Source organism: Hippocampus guttulatus, chromosome 9 (genome assembly GCF_054856545.1).
Source record: "Hippocampus guttulatus isolate MCC_2025c chromosome 9, RoL_Hgut_1.0, whole genome shotgun sequence".
NCBI lineage: Eukaryota > Metazoa > Chordata > Actinopteri > Syngnathiformes > Syngnathidae > Hippocampus > Hippocampus guttulatus.
The window spans coordinates 9679620-9697155 of NC_141269.1; the positions used below are offsets into that span (position 1 = coordinate 9679620).

The following is a 17536-nucleotide window of genomic DNA, read 5'->3' on the forward strand; positions in this document are numbered from 1 at the left end:
AAATTGGTTTCGCCCTTGGTTTTTGTCTTCCCCTTGTAACTTCTTGGCTATTTGTTGTTTTCATTCCAGGTAAGCCGAAGCTTGCTGGCTCCATTGTCACTGGACATTGCAGGTGACCCAGACAGTGAACGCGCATTAGGTAAACAGCGCCTCAGCGTTGCCATCGGTGTCCTGGCAGGAGCCGCGGCTGTCATCCTGGTCATCCTCCTCGTCGTCACAGCGAGGCAGTGCGGTGCTCAAGGCAAGAATGGCTACGAAGCCGGCAAGAAGGAACCGGAAGAAGATTTCTTCAGTCCATCAGGGGCCCAACCGCAGGTCGGCCGTGGCGGCGGATCCGATCGAGGCCGCAAACCTCGACGCGACAAGCGCAATGGAAGCGGTGGTGGCACAGCAGCCGGAGCTGTCAAGTCGGATAGGTCACTCTACAGCGGCATCGTCACTGTCAACGGGCTTCGCCGCCACGCCAATGATGACGAGGAGGAGGATATTAGCAGCGCGAGTGAGCGCCTGGCAGCACGCTACTGCGCTGTGGATGGTGACCCCGGCAGCCCAAGGATGGGCGGCGGCAGGCGCCACCAGTCGAGCCCGGATTTGGCCAGGCACTACAAGTCCAGCTCGCCTCTCCCTGCAGTCAATCTCCAACCGCACTCCCCTCCAGCTGAAGGAAAGAAGCATCAGGCAGTCCAGGAGCTGCCGCCCTCCAACACCTTTGTGGGCAACGGCGGCTGCGTGGGGAGCACCGGCTCCAGCAGCAGCAGCAGCGGAGGCAGCGGAAACGGAGACGCCATGTCCCTGGGATCAGACCAGTGCTCAGAGTATGGCTGCCAGACTGGGAACAAGTACAACAAACAGGTAGAACACTTTGAGAAGTCACTCGCATGACACTAAAACTAGTTTGCCTTGACTCTGCTCCCCTTTTTTGTTTAAATTCAAAACCATGCTGGCTGTTGACACTAAGCCACTTCTTTCTGTCTGGCTGTCGTGCTCTTTGTCCACGTCATGCCGCCTGATCGCTGTCGTCTCCTCCCTGGCTTCATGTCTTCTTATTTACACATCAGCTGACATACGGTAGCGCACACCCCGCAGCTCACATCTAAACACCGTTTTATCTCCGCAAAATAGCTGCCAGTGTGTGTGTGCAGGCATGCGCACAAACACACACACACACACACACACGCACACACACACACACCGACACACTTATCTACACACACGCGCACGCACGCAAACACACATTTCAGCATCCCGAGCCCGTGAGCCATGCGTCGGTGCCCTGCTGTCTCAATGTGTGTGCGCTCAGCATCGCGTATTAGCAGGATCTAACACAAGGGACAATGAAGTCGAACCACCACTGAACGACAGTATATGTGAATGCACATTTTTTTTGCTTGTATGTACGGTTAACCCCCTGAGGTGTTCAGAGGGTGGACGGCCACAGAGGGAGCGGGCGTATCGTTGCCTCCAACAGGGTAATTGGTCATGTTATTTATTTCATTCTGTCTCGTCAAGAGCTTGTTCTTCTTCACTTTAGATTGAATGTATATTTCTTGAGCCATGCATATGCAAAGCCAGTAAAACCAGTCCCAGGATGATGCAGTTAAAAGCCAAAGTCCGGCTGATGAATAAATACTGCATCAAGACCAGCCGAGTCCACCTTCTACCCACACACAGGCCTCATCTATCATCTTAGATGCACTGACACAGCATGGTCTCACAAGTCCAAGGGGAGTGCTGCTCTGAGTGATGCTTGAGTGACAGCTAAACCCTCTTAAAGGGGCAGCGTCTTGTTTGCGTGACTGACGGCTCCACATTTATCCTCCCTGTGGTGAAAAAGTGCTGATGTGGTCATTAAAAGAGAACCAGAGGAGCTTCTTAGGCTAATCAATTCATACACAGGACCCACTGATCCTGCTAAACACACACACACACACACACACACACACACACACACACACACACACACACACACACACCTGCAGGAGTGCGCACAAAATAATGCACACACACTTATGAGGTTAATCCATTACGGAGTCAATCCTCTTAATCTGCCTTTCCCAGGGTAAGAAAATGCTTACTGGGAGAGTTTTGGTCTTGATGCTTACGTGCACTCAAAACATGCCAGCACACATTGAACGATGCGGAGACACACAAACTGACAGCGTAATGAATTATTGATTGTACGGAGTAATTAACTCCTCCGCAGCAGCCTAGGGTGCACCATCCACCATCTCGAGTCCACCTCCAGGAGATCTCACACCCAGTCTATTCCTTGTCCTAACGACTGTGCTTTCTTGTTCGTGTCTGAATTTGTTAACGTAAACAGTTTCCACACGTAGGTTTGTGTTGGCAGGGGCCAGACTTTGTCCTCGGGGGATTACTTAATTCAAATGCATTTTATATGTGAATGCAAGTGAGAGGTAGACTCTGGGATGGAAAGGTGGCGGGCCTTTGCCAAATGTGGGAAGTTGGGCCGTTGACAGAATTGGGAGTAGCAGTACAGAGGGAGTGGATGGGAATTATAGGATGTTACAAAGCCGGCGATGACATAAATGAGATGGAAGGATAATGTTTAAATTTCAGAGCTACTTAACTGTGTCAGTAAAAAAAGTATCAAAAAAATCAGCATGTGATATCAGCTCATCATCAGACCCACTTGGGAGAACCGAATAATGAGTAAAATGGCTGATTAAAAACAATCGGGCATCCTAGAAGAGGGGCTGGATTGCATTAGAAAAAAACAACATGCTAAAGCTGTCCAATCGGTGGCTTTTGCTTTTAAATACCTCCAAAACCACAGCGGCCAGAGGCTCTTTGTTCATGTGTAGTCCATCTGGCCCTGCCATGCTTTTGAATGTAATATCTTAACAACACCTGGAGCAAATTTTGTTGCATCTGGCACAGACATCTATCAAAGGATAAACTGATGGTGTTTAGACGATGAAGGTCAAGGGCACAGGGAACTCAGTGTTTTTTTTTCTTTTTGTGTAGGACCTCCATAAAGCTTGTGCTGATAAACAAAGAGAATAATGTGTTTGGCTGGAGCTCAACCAAACACATTTTTTTTACATTGCTACAACATAAGGGAAAGGGAAGGAGACATGCATCCATCCATTTTCCGATCAGCATTATCCCCACAAGGGGTGCGGGGGGTGCTGGAGCCTATCCCAGCTGTCTTTGGGCAGGAGGCGGGGGAACACCCTGAACCGGTTGCCAGCCAATCGCAGGGGAAGGATACACTCAGGTTAAATAAATCAAAAATTTTCCAACATGAGAGAAAAAAAAACTAAATTTTAATTTTCAATGTGATTATTATTATTAATATTAGTAGTAGAAGTAGTTGGAGAAGTAGTAGTAAAAGTAGTAGCGGTAGTAGTCGCAGTAGTATTATTATTGGTAGCAGGTAGTAGTAGTAGTAGTAGTAATAGTAGTAGTCGTAGCTCTTCTAGATTCCAGTCTCATCTAGCTAATGAATAATGGAATCATAAAAACTCGAAACACTCATAATGATTTTGCATTATAGTTCCATAACACCACAAATATCTAATTACATTGTAAAGGTGGGCGAGTTGTCAAGAAGGGCTTTTTTTTGTCAGGAAGTTGCCACATGATGTTAGAGCATGGTTTAAATCATTCAATACCACTTAATAGATGAATCCCTTGGCAGACTAAAGTTCGTTTTTCATGTCTGTTGCAAGATTTTGCAGTCGATACCAAAAAGTGTCCATTTGCGAGTAGTGCGCTATGGCTTGCGAGCAATGGAGAGTGGGGGGGGGGGGGGGGCAGGGGGGGTTGAGGGTGGAGGCCCTCAACCCACCCCGCCTAGATTGGGTGGCAGCCAAAGAGCGAGAGTGGACTGCTGAGATGTGGGTCACCAGGATACCCGGTGGCATCAGGACACATTAATGATCACAGCAGTCACATGGCACTACAGTCAATATGGGCAAAGTGGCCTCGTTTTACCCTCAAACCACACCCACACACACACACACGGTCCAACCGTTCTTCCTGGCTAATGTCCACGCTCATTTCTCAGCTGTGTTCTTTCCATTCATTCATTTGCAGTTCTCGGCTTTTATTTTTCTTACTCTTCATATCACTTCAATGAAATAATGTCACCTTGAGGAATGCTTTTCATCCTGTCACAGCAACTTTTTGCCTTTCACCTCTGGCGCTTGTTTTGTGCCCCCGCTGTATCTGGCATATGCGTGGGCACGCTACCTTACCTTTGTGCCGTCCCTTGGCCTGCTCTGACCTCGAATAGATCCACTCAGCGTTTTTGCCACTTCTTTTACTGTAGTGAGCATTTTCTCGCTTGGAGTGTGTCCATTGGGTGAGAGGGCCACAAAGGCACTCTCAAACCTGGGACAAACACACACACATACACACACACACACACACACACACACACACGCACACACATCTAAGGAGTAATCAATGGCACCCTATCAAGGCCAAGACTGCAGGTGGGTTGCAGTTTTTAGTTCCTTACATGACAAAACAGGAGGTCATTGCTAGCTTCTCACCACATCAGGCCCCTGTGTGATTGGACAAGCCAAGGACAAACTACGAAGATGAGTTTGCCGCAAATAATCCGGACAGTCTTGTTCATCTAATTGGACTGTATGGACGGATGTGGGTGAAGCGATTAGGTCTAAAGGATTATAAAATTGAAAAGCAGCTTTTCATTTCTGCAAAATCCCCTCCGGATTAAATATGATGAGCGTCTGTCATGGACTGACACCCGGACCGGCACGTCACTTGAGCACATCCGCACAGGCGCCCGCATTAAGGTCGAAGGGGTGAAGGCGCTGTCAGCCACGTAGGCGGGAAGCGCACAAGCCGCTCCTGTCCCTGTCTTCTTTCTGGCTGTTACACAGCCGCCGTAACCGACCCGTAACCTCCTGTCAGGATGATACCAAAACACTGACACATTCATTAAAGTCACAGTGGGTTCAGGACACGCACTCGGCCGTACACTCGGAAAGCGGGAGTTAGGTGGGAAGGTGAAGAGTTCAGAGCAATGCGTGGATCACCCAATGAGCCCGACCGAAAATGGATCTAGTGACCTGGAGACAAAGGGTGAGAGGCAGGGAGGGTGGTTGTGGGTTTGGTGCAGTCAGTGGACATCTGGGTGGGAACATGAGCCACAAGTGTGGGAGAGGATTGGGAGACAAGGTTGAAGAAAGGTTCAAATGGATCCAAATGCCTGTTTTTGTTCAGCGCCTTGTGAATATTGATTTACACTTGACTCATATGGGAACGCAAGGGAATATTTTGGGTTGAAAGATGCCTACACTGCTCTGTTGTTCTAAGAAAAGATTTACTCCAGCACTTTTACATCCCACATTCACGACTGAGGTCAGCTAAGAAATCGTATGGACTAATTTGATTTATTCTTTTAAAAACAAAAGCTCAACAGTAAACTTGGAAGAACCCGACTAAGGGTGTGGTGGCCTTTTATCTTGAACAGATGGCTTGATCCTTCCTCTTTGACCTTCGGACTATGTTTTTGATAGTGTCAGACATACCCGTTGACACACAATATGGACACAAGTATTTGGACAGTTGGTCTTCACACCTACATGAAGTAAGAATGGAGGAATGGAGTTGGCCCAGACCCTATAAGCTTTGGGAATGTTTGCCCTTCCATCCAAAAGAACATTTGTGAGGTCACAGGTCACTCACACCGAGTGCCACACAGTTTCTTGCCATAGTTTAAACCAAAAAAAATGTTGATATAAACACAATATAAATAATCTGCAGACAATTGCTTTGTTGCCAGAGCCACATTTTCAGACACTACAATCAAAGGCATTCCAGATAAAAGTAAGACAAATTAAAAATGGCCAAATTTTTAGTTCATGTCTTCTGGCTAAAAATGACAACAGTGAATATATTCAATATAAACATTCCAGGCATGCCTTTATAGATATTTTATACACTGGGAAGACAAAGGGCTTTTCCTCTGCACTGTTTCCACAACTCACCCATCCCCTAATTTAGTAATTAATTCCCAATGCTACATTGTTCACTACAATCTGCATTTGTACAACAGCAGAATTTGGTTACGAGAGCTCTCCACAAGCACTTTAGAAAAGGATGGAGAGCTGCGGCTGCACTGCTTCTCACACACATCATCGTCATGTAAATCCACATGTCCTCCACGGGATATGAGGATTAGACCTCAAAAGGTTTTATTGAGGTATTTAGGTAAGAGTTAAGGCTACTTTATAGGCTTCCCAGAATGAAAGTCAGTGGTAAGTCCTTGCTAGATGGCATTCAGTCACCACTGGTGAGTTGTTTCTGCTAGATAAAGACACCCCCAACACCCCCCAAAAAAAGAATTGGGAGGCTTGCAAGAGTCAGCGAGACAGAAGTGGTATTTTTTCCCCCCCCCCGTCTCGTGCATCAAGGTCACCGCGGCCTGGAATGTGATTGCAAGTTGCATGTCTGTCTAGTCTGTTGAGCACCGCAGATAAAAGACACATGCTGATAATGTCACCGTGGTAGCTTGCTCCTCTCCTTGGCCTTTGTTTCAAGTTCTCTGAGAAAATGGCAAGAATGCGGGTATGTCGTTCCCACTCACAGACAAGCTGAGGCATGGGATACGCACCGCAGACTCCGTCAGATGTGTGATTGCAACACACACAGAAACACAAAGAGACCGGCTCAGTGAAACACGCTCTTATGAGTGCATAATAGTGCATAATTACACACATCCATTACTTATGCACATACTCCCCTTCCACCACAAAGCTCTGATAAGAATGTGATGACACACAAGTCAGGATAAAAAGTTTTCCAGCTCTTACATCAGTTTCTTCTTCCATTCCCTCTAGACGGAAACACACACACACACACGTGCAGTGGAGTACACAAAATAATCTTCATAGCAAGCCCCACACTGAGATGCTGCCATTGATTTGCTTTCTTCAGAGTTCTATGCTTCAGTATGTATCTCTGCATTCAGCTTGTGTGCCTTACAGCATTATCTTAATGGCTGTCTGGGGGTTGAACAACATTGCCCAATATCGCTAAACAAAAGACAACCTCCCTCGCAGCAGACCGGGAATCAAAATAGTTTAGCTGGCCCGAGACTGGCATTCTCCTCCTACACAAACGTCTCTTTAGTGCATTAAGTGTTGGTTTGAATTCATCTGAAAGAAATAGATTTTGAATTGAACTAAACCCAGCTAAATAGGCTGGTGTCAGATGATGTCAAGTCATAGTAAATGAGACTCATGTGAGGTTGTGTACGTTTGCTGACCCTGCCAGAATGTTGGATCAAGTGGGATTTTAGTGGGCCGTGGGGGGATGATTTTCATTATTGCCTTTCGACGATCAACTTTGTTTTGCTGGCTAAGAACCATTCCCATCGCCTGCGAGGTTGTTTCTCACTCGTCTTTAAGGTTATTTTACTGACAGTAAGATTTGACAGAATTACATATTTCCCAAAGGAATGAGCTGTTGGAAAAAAGAACCCCAAAAAAACAGGCCCAAAACAACAAAGGTGACTGGATGGACTTCCTATCACATTTATTCACATCACATTTAAGACAGTCACAGTAATTTATTACAAGCACACATTTGAGCCCGAATGATTTGAAAATTGGGTGCCCACAAACTATGCCGCATTTTTCACTTCTTCAGAAATTCTGTAGTTCAATCAGGGACACCATTTATGACACTTACGGTTCTAGTCCGGTATGTGTTTGCAATTTGTTGCTGATAACAAACCCAAAAGTCTTAAATTGTGGGAATTGCAGTACTGTGCATCTTATTTTTAAGACTTGATCGACAGCCTACATACACGTGTGGTAAATTTGCACCTTGTTTTGCAATATATCACTATATACCTCCCTGATGTCTACTCCACGGCTTAGTGTTTAATCAACTTGCAGAAAGGAACCCCAAAAAATAGGAAATGGTGCACTCAGTTGGACAGTACATGCAAAAAGGTGATGGAAATAGTTATGCAAAGACTAAAAATAGCTGGAGGGTTGCATCGTGCAGTGCATTTGCACTGCAGGGCCATCAGTACATAAAGCGACTATTTTTGAAAACGGTGAAGAAAACAGGTCTACTTTTTTCAGCTGTCTATTATGAATGACTGGCTTTTCCATAAACTGTACACCTGCATGCACTCTCTGCTTTTGTACCCAATGCTCTGTAAATCAGCCAGTAAAAGGAGGCTCTTTCCAATACCCCCCTGCATTCCTACATAACCACCCTCCCATCCCTTTGCCACACACACACACACACACACACACACTTCATCCACCGTCTGTCTTCCTTTTGATTGATCTCTCTGTTCCCTCAGAGTGTGTTCATGTCTTTTCATTGCTCTCCATCTGGATATCTGGAGCCATCTTTTAAATCCGTTTTTTTTTAATGACATCAAAGTTTTTTTTTTTAAATGCAGCTTAATGGTGTCTTTAAATATAACAAGTGGCTCCTAACAATCCACCCGCGCCCCCCCCCCCGACCCCCCTTCTGTTTTTAGGCTGTTGTTTAAGTCAGCCCCACTGCTTTAATTTCTCTGATTAAATGAAGGAACAAAGGAACAGGCCTTAAGTGGGAATATGAGGAGATGCTGTATCTTTCTATGAATTTTTGCCACTGGCGAATCAGAGCACATTTCTCTCCGGGTATCGGCTTATTAGATCTTGCGTGAGCGTGAAAGACCGACCATGGTAGAGCTCTAGTCCAAAGTCAATGTTTCAGCCCCGGGCCAAATGTAGCCATCTGTTTTAGGATTGTTAGTGGAAGACAGATAAATCGCAAGATCAAAATGGAGATAGAAGAAGTGCGGCGTGGGTGTGAGTGTGTGTGTGTGTGTGGGGGGGGGTATAGAAAATGAGTACGAAAGACTCACAGGACCATTTCCATGATTGACAGAGAAGAGTGATGTTGCATAGGGAGATCAAGAGATGGAATTAGATGACTTGGACAAAAACATGATTCTCCAGTGCAATGTGTGGTTGGGGCTAAACTATCCTGCAATGGAATGAAAAAGATAGCGGTAAATGAGTCTTAGGTGAGTGACGAGGGGGATGGAGGTAGCTTAAGTCCACAAGTGAGGCCACGCTCAATGAAGAAAAACTTTCTACCTGCAGTGTGGAGGTTACATAAATGTGAGTGGGCAGTGATGTTCCAGATAGGGTTATCGATCCACGCCTTCCTTAATCTACGTAAGCAGGTATTTATGAGTGGAAGCCGCCATGCTTTTTGCTCATTCTGTTCAACCCCGCTTTGCTATTCCATGCACAAGTACATCAGATAAGAAAGCTATCGGCACAAACGTTGACAAAAATGCTTTGAGAGCCCAACTGTAAGAAATAGCCAAGAAGAAGAACTGTATTTTATTATAAAATGCTCAGTGACCGGTTTTTGATTTGTTTTTTTGTTTTTCATCTTGCACTCGAAGAACACGCTATATATTAAAAATACTCAGACTAAAACGAATAAAAGCTAAACTAAAATGAAGCATTAAAAAAAACAATCACGAACCTACTCTAAAAATAATTATAAAAAAATCTTTATTTGTCTCACAATGGAGAATATTGTAGAAATGTTACATTGTACATGTATGATGAGGTTTGAAATCGGAATGCATTTTCTGCTTAGTAGTCATATTTTCCCAAATGTATTGGTGAAATTTAACAGCTCCACTGTAGGGTGTCACTCAGAAGACCACAGAAATCTTTTCAGGCCGATGTAACTGTGAAGAAAGGTCCAGTGGGGGGATTACAGCATGACATATACTGTAAGCATTTTTATTTTTTATTTTTTTTGGGGGGGGGGGCTGCAGTTTGTTCGTTAACAGAGCGGGCTGCAAAATAGGCAGTACCATTGTGATTATGAATGAATACATAAAGTTAAACATGATACTTCCTGTCAACATGCTCATCACTTGCCTAAACCAACTGATCTTTGAGAATTTTAACCACAGATTGGCCCCCTAGTTCAGCAGACCCATTTCAAAACATGAGAGCAAAGTCGCTACTTCAACCGGTCAACACTGCACCGGCACAAATCACTCGTGCATTATTCAAAACTCTGTTCTCTTATTTTGCAAATACACACAGCTATTATGGAGATAGCCACTCGCAGCCCTTTAGGTAAAAAAGCGGGAAATGAAACGAACCAAAACAACAACAAAAAAACAGCGGTCTTATTGAATATCAGATGTGAAGATATAGCACAAACATGTTTTAATCAAAGTCATGCAAATGTAGCAGCCAAATTAGGGCTCCTGAGAGGTTTCCATGTGGATGTAACAGCAACCTTTAATCGTGCGGATGAAAGAATGCTTGACAACCTGAAATGCTACACCTGATCTATGGGCACAGACACACTGACACTTAGATGCTTGAATGCAAAACACAGCATCACACACAGTAAGATTAGAGCAAGGACACTGATATTGCCTCACACTCTCTCTCGCGCTCCCTCTCTCGCCCTCTCTCTCTCTCTCTCTCTCTCTCACACCGGTCAGTCCCTTTTTTAAAGTCTGAATAAAGAAGCGGCCGTGATGCCGTGTTAACATGAAAGCTTTCATGGCTGTAAAAAAAGAGCCGACTTTGATGAGAATGTGATTTGTGAGAGCGTCCTTAATGCTGGCCGCTGCTGACGACGATGCTTTTAAATCCAACGAAGCCGTAGCAGGGCAGCCTTCTGTCAAAAAATGTTGAATCAAGTATTTCACTTGCACATCGTTTTTCTTTCTTTGAATGTTGTGCAAGTCCACTGCAGTGGCTCTACATGGTCCCACTTTCAGGAAATTACAACCACAAATTGACAACACTTTCAAGAGTGATCAAATGCCCTATTTGAAATAATTGACTACACACTGCTAATTGAATATCAAAAGGGGTTGCTATTTCTACATTCATCTGAATATTCGCTGTAAATTTTAGGAAACGAAATGAAATGTCACTTTGACATGATCACTGGGAAAAATGAATCTTTCCTACCTAGAGAGAAAACAAAAGTAAAGTGACACCTTGATTCATTCAGAGACTTTTAAGTCAAATGCATTTTTCCCGTTGAAATGAATTTAAATTATATTCATCCATCCCATCACACAGAACAATTTTTTTTAATGTGCTATAATAAAGGAAAAGAGCACTGTATTGTACGAATGATAATATTACATATTAAAAGAAGAATGTAAAGATATCAACTAGTTTGAAAAAGTGCCATTACTGTACACATACTGTAGTATTCATGCGTTGAATTTGTGCCTTTAAGGCATAGGTGTCAAACTCAGGTCCTGGAGGGCCGCTGCCCTGCATGTTTTCCAAGTCTCCCTGTTGCAACACACCTGATTCAAATGAACAGGTTCAATGTCAGGCTTCCGCAGAGCTTGCTGATGATCTGATCATTTGAATCAGGTGTGTTGCAACAGGGAGACTTGGAAAACATGCAGGGCAGCGGCCCTCCAGGACCTGAGTTTGACACCTATGCTTTAAGGGGCATTGCAGGGGGCCACAATTTTTCATCAGCCCTACTGGGGTCAGCATTGGAACACACACTAACCTGATGTATGTCAAACGTGTCATTTTTAATATGGCTAAAATATGTGGTGTGTCTGTTTTATTCTTGAACCAACGTACAAACGGGTATCTGCATACATTTGCTCAACTACAAAAAATAACCACATACTCTACACAAATTCCAATTGAAAAAGAAGCACAAAACTATTGAACGCAAAGCAACATTCGGTGCAAGAACTTATTTCATGTATGATTTCAGTAAAATCAACTCACTCAAAGATTTTAATATTATACAACCATTTTTTAAAAAATGCATGTCATTTAAATCCCCACATTGCTAGCCTGGCTCGCTCACCTGTGCAGAATAGGGCAGTAAAGTTGGTCCCACATGCGTCCCCTCGGTAAGCAGAGTCCATCACAACAGCCACTTGTCCAATTAAGCCACCAGATGCATTTGTAACACTATTAAGCGTCTATGTTTTTGGAGGACACATATTCACGAACTCCACATGCACTTCAAAAAAGTATGATAATGATGTAAGGGGAAATCGCTGTTGTCTGCACTTTTGAGACCGTGATTGTTGTGGCTTATGTGACGCTAATTACAGCCTCTGGGTTGGAGGCGCTGGTGAGTGATGTCTGCCATCCTGTGGTTAACACATGTATTACATATTTCAATGGCTCAACAAGAATAAACTTTTTTTTCTAAAACAATAATGGGAGGCCAAAGCTATGTTTATATTTACAATTTGGACATATTCAGTAAAAAAAAAAAAATCACAGAAACTGACTCGCTCGGAAGTCCATACGGCAGATTAGCATGCGCGAAATACATTTAGACTGTAAGGAATTGCAATATTAATACTAATAAGAAAAATACTAAAAAGAATAATTATGATGATGATGATTATGATGCATTACATGAACTGATTTCAACAATGATTCAGAGGGTTCAATGCATGCTGTCTGCCTGCGCCTGGATCAAATCCACCAAAATTGCCTGTGCCCCAATTTAGACCCGTTTATACACCTGGTCTAAAGTGCCGGGGACATGTCCTAGAAAATGCCCCTGGTCCGCCAGAACGGCCAGGGAGGCGTAGCGCGGTCTGCTAAATTCCCTAACACAGTAAACTAGATTTGCCTCGGCACGAAAGTGAAGATGTGCCAGTTTTTATGCCGAGCGCACCGTGCGCTATCTCCGAAAATAAGGCCCGATGTGTTTTCTCAGTGTCATGGGCAGTTCAAAACTGACATGATCCAGGGAAACATTTTACTTCTTTCCACACAGAAACAATGACATGTTTGCTACAAAATGAGCAGCCTTGGGCCTCTCTGCGATCACTCCCCTGCATTCAACAGCACGATGTGTTGTTTAGTCGCCAACATAACGACCGCTCACACAATTATTTCGACAGCTTGGATACGAATGTAGTGCAATGTTTTGCTTGGACAGTTCACCCTGGGAAGACTCCGCCAAACTTCCTTGATATAAGCCATGAGTGAGAACCTCTGGCAAATGTGACTCTTGTTCGTAGGACCCTGCACAAGGATGGCGCACAAGCCTGCGGGGGAAGTATGTAAAGATAGTTCCGCAATATGTGTGTGAATCACATGAAGATGGGAGTGTCATCACTTTGAATCAGTATGATGGTATGCGGTAATACTGTATACCAAAAACATAAAGCAAAAAAAAAAAACCTCTCTGTGGAACTTTCACCCCATATTCTCAATAATGTTTATGAATGGTGTTACCGCACCTCAACAAAAATGGCTTTCTGGAATGAAAAGTCTCCAGTGGCAACAGGGTCTGTGACTAATAGGAGGTATGGTTATTCTTCCAATTAAATTGTTGCTCTAAATGCAGCCAACATTCAGCAGCCCGGGTGATTTTCTTTCACAGGATCACGTCTTGCGCAGAAAATCAATTTCCAATTTCCAATATCCCGGAGTGAGTCGCTTCCACAATTTGAAAGCTTCACAAGTGAGATTAGGATGCAGCACAAAGACCCGTAACGAGTGATTGGGAAGACGAATAGAAGTAAACAATGAATGCTTTCTCCATTTTTCATCCTCATAAAATATCTGTCTTTGTTGTGCTGAAGGATTATTTTCTCCAGACCTAACTAAAATTAATGCATCGGTCAGCGGTGTTACATTCTAACAAATGCATTATCCCAAATATATTTGTCTGCAAGTGCTGGTGATGTTTGTTAAACTTGGGTCATCATTATGGTCCATATTTTTGATTAGCAGTATTTGCTGCACAATAAACTCCTGCTGTTGTGGTTATCATGCTGTGTTAGTGGAGCAGACACAGCAGGCAACTGTCCGAATGCTGTGCCAGACACTGTATAAATTACAAATAACTACTAAATAATCAGACTTATTATTTTTGCCTGCAGTTGCTGTATCACACATCCTGTTTTCTCAGGGTTGGGCAGTGGAAGCATTACGAGTAGCAAGGTTACTAGTTTAACTACGTTCCTTTAGTCACATGGTCGTAACGTGAAGCTCCTTTCCGGATCAAATAATCAAGTCTCAGCCACAGAAGCTACCTATCCATAGTCTTAAACGGACGCAGTTTTAAAAGGCCATTCCATTGTGACAATGGAGAAAGCTATTTACATTTTCAACCGCTTTTTGAAGCCTTTAAAATGCCACAAATTTCTTAATTCTTAGCATACTGAACATTTTTGATTACTGCTTTATTCCAGCCCTTTCTGGTAGCATTGGTTTTGCTGGAACCAAAAATAAGAATTTTGTTGTCACATCCCTTCACATTCAGTTAAGAAAGTTAGCACGACCATTGCCAGCTAAAAACTCAGTCAGCAAACATTAATAGATACAGTAACATAGCACTAAAACTAGCACCTTAAATATGAGAAGACAGCTAAAGCCAAAAGGTATAACTTTGCATTTTATATGTACAAATATTATTTTTTCGAGATTGTTTAGTTTGGTGTTTATAAAACAAACTATTTTATACACTGTAGTATCCAAAGTAGCTAAACACAATGGTGGTGGTTTGGATATTTCATTGTTGCATAGATCAGTTGGTACATTTCTCTGGTGGTTAGCTTCAGAGCAGCAAAGCTTCAGAGTTTAATGCTGAATACCTTTTATTTTAGCTCACTACATTGTTCAACCATGCAGACTGACTAACTCAGCGTGCTAACAATAGTTTGTGAACCAATTGACTAATTGGGAAAATGATTATTTGTTAGATTATCTAATATTAACCTCCTAAAATAGTTACGGTTCTAAAAAAACAATTTGGAGATCTACATCTTCACATACCTGTCAACTTTTCGGAGCGCCAACCTTTATAAGCTACCAAAAAAATCCTTATAAAGAGCAAAAAATCCTTATAACATACCAAAGCATTTTATATGTCAAAATAACGGCAGAAAAAAACCCCACGAAATTTTCAATTATATTTATTGTAGATCTCCATAATACAATGTCTGGTTAATGCATACCTGTCAACTCATACGGTTTAGCCATAGTTCATACGGATTTTGTGGTGAATCTTACGTATATGGCCGTATCGCACAAATCATACGGATTCTGAAAGTTTCCGGGTTTTTTTTCACCAACTCCAAATGATTTGGAGTTGGTGAAAAAAGTAGCGCAGGAATACAACTCAGAACACAGTAATGCCACTAAGTAGAATGATGATTAGACATTAACCAGACATTGTATTATGGAGATCTACAATAAATATCATTGAACATTTCGTGGGTTTTTTTCTGCCGTTATTTTGACATAAAATGCTTTGGTATGTTATAAGGATTTTTTGCTCTTTATAAGGATTTTTTTGGTAGTTTATACCGGTTGGTGCTCCGAAAAGTTGACAGGTATGTTAATGTCTAATCATCATTCTACTTAGTGGCATTACTGTGTTCAGAGTTGTACTCCTGCGTTACCTTTTTCACCAACTCCAAATCATTTGGAGTTGGTGAAAAAAAACCCCGGAAATTTTCAGAATCCGTATGATTTGTGCGATACGGCCATATACGTAAGATTCACTACAAAATCCGTATGAACTATGGCTAAACCGTATGAGTTGACAGGTATGTCTTCAGGTGGCGAGATAAATTACTCTGGTTGTGGGTATCGATGAAGGTGTATAGTTTGGTACTGATCCAAATTAGGCCTTGGCAGAGGTCCACACGCTACCGAGTGCCAATTTAATTTTGTTTTGTTTGTTCGCATAACTCTACAACAGAGTCTGTTAAAACTCTGAGCAAGGTTGAGGCATGTGCTCAGGAAGAACACATTCGATTTTGCTCTTGATCCCCCACACCGCGAAAAATGTTCTGATGTCAACAGTCCATTTTCTTTCATTCATCTTACATTAATTAGCTATGGTAACATGTAGGAGATTTACAACAATAATGTGTGCAATTTGGTCCTTATTAGAGGTGTTTGGCTTTGAACGAATGCTATTTGAGTTAACGTCAAACAATTCAATACCCTTGTAAGGAGTTTGATGAAATAGTAACTCATCCATTTCAGTCACTTTCTTACAACGAGCATTAACAGAATTCACGTTCTACTATCAGCTTCAATTTACGCTGAGTCACTCCCCATGCAGGCCACCCCCACCCCCACCCCAACACCACCACTGACTGACTCACAGATCTGAGCTGATGCTTAATTTTAAATGTCCCTTTGTTTTTACATCTATTCTGAGGTCCCAACCATCCGTTGTTATTCCTTATCATTTCGAGATTTTACAATATCGAAAATGGAATTTGCTAATTCATACTGTTCAGCAAAACAGACATATTGTAAAGCAAGAATGAGTGATAAAATAGGTCATTCGTTGTTGGTTAACACCTGTAGGTTCAATTTGCAACAAACATTGCTTTCAATCCCAGCATAACTATCTCACCATAGAGAACGTGGAATAATTAGAATTTTTAAACATTATCTTTTTAATGCCAGAAGTCGCATATTAATCAGTCCAAGTCCTCTGCGAAAGGCTCAGCTCAGCGTCGGATGCGACAGCAGACGTAATTTCTTAATGCCCAACAGTAATTTTCAAAGGCAATTGGGAAAGCGGAGCCAAAGTAGCAAAGTGTGATGTAAGGTTATTGATGGGAATGGGCCGAATCCTCCCCTGCCTTCTCATTAACTCGCCTCTTTTCCTCCTTCTTCCTCCGTTCGATGGCCCGGCTGTGCGCTATCTGTCTCTGGTGTATCGAATGGCACATGCACGCGAACTGCCATACACATCAACACACATCAATGCGCACACACACGCATGCAAGAAGTCTGTTTGCATACCAAAAGCATATTTCATAGCTCAAAGAAATTGAAAGGCATATTAATTATGCAGACTACACACACACACACGTATGGAAAGAAAGAGCGAGGGTGCACTTGTCTTCCATTCTTCCTCTGCGTCAAAGGAGTCAGAGTGTGAGAATGATTGAGTCGCTCTGCGTCAGAGAGAGAGCGAATGAGAAATTGTGCAGTGAGAGAGAAAGAGTGCACTGTCCTTAACCGTTGCACACTCATGTTAATGTGTGTGTGTGTGTGTGTGTGTGTGTGTGTGTGTGTGTGTGTGTGTGTGTGGGTGTGTGTGTGTGTGTGTGTGTGTGTTTTGTCTCGCCAGTATAACGCCCTCTCTGTGTCCCCCAAGCCACTCAGTGTCACTCACACACACTGAGACTATTGTCAAGACGTTGGCCGATGCGCTCCCAAGGCCATTTGTGTGCCACTCTGTCCATCACAAAAGGGCAGAGAGGGCTTCACTTAAGTCATTGGTGTCCAAACGCCTTGCGGCCCATGTCCCATTTTTACCAGCAAACCAACCAGCCACATATTCTAAAGTTAAAATGAAATACAGCTCACTTCCCATAGCATCTGCTTCATACTGTACAACCACTCTCCACTTGCAGAAAGTTTCCACAGCACTAGAGCGGTTGCCTGCTCACCGTTCATCACAGCACCAATGAAGAGTTCAATGCCGCATTGGTTGTTTATCAAAATTGCACTGGGGAAAACTGGCTACCAAGCATATATGTTCA

General features: G+C 43.1%; 1 protein-coding gene across 1 annotated transcript in view; it reads left to right on the forward strand.

The window, feature by feature from the left end:
- The window catches only part of pcdh7a (protocadherin 7a), a 49892-nt gene that overhangs the window by 9552 nt on the left and 22804 nt on the right, over positions 1 to 17536 (forward strand). Inside the window, exon 4 of the mRNA XM_086119715.1 lies at positions 70 to 852. Coding sequence (XP_085975841.1) covers positions 70 to 852 — 783 coding nt within the window. The remainder of the gene's footprint in view (positions 1 to 69; positions 853 to 17536) is intronic.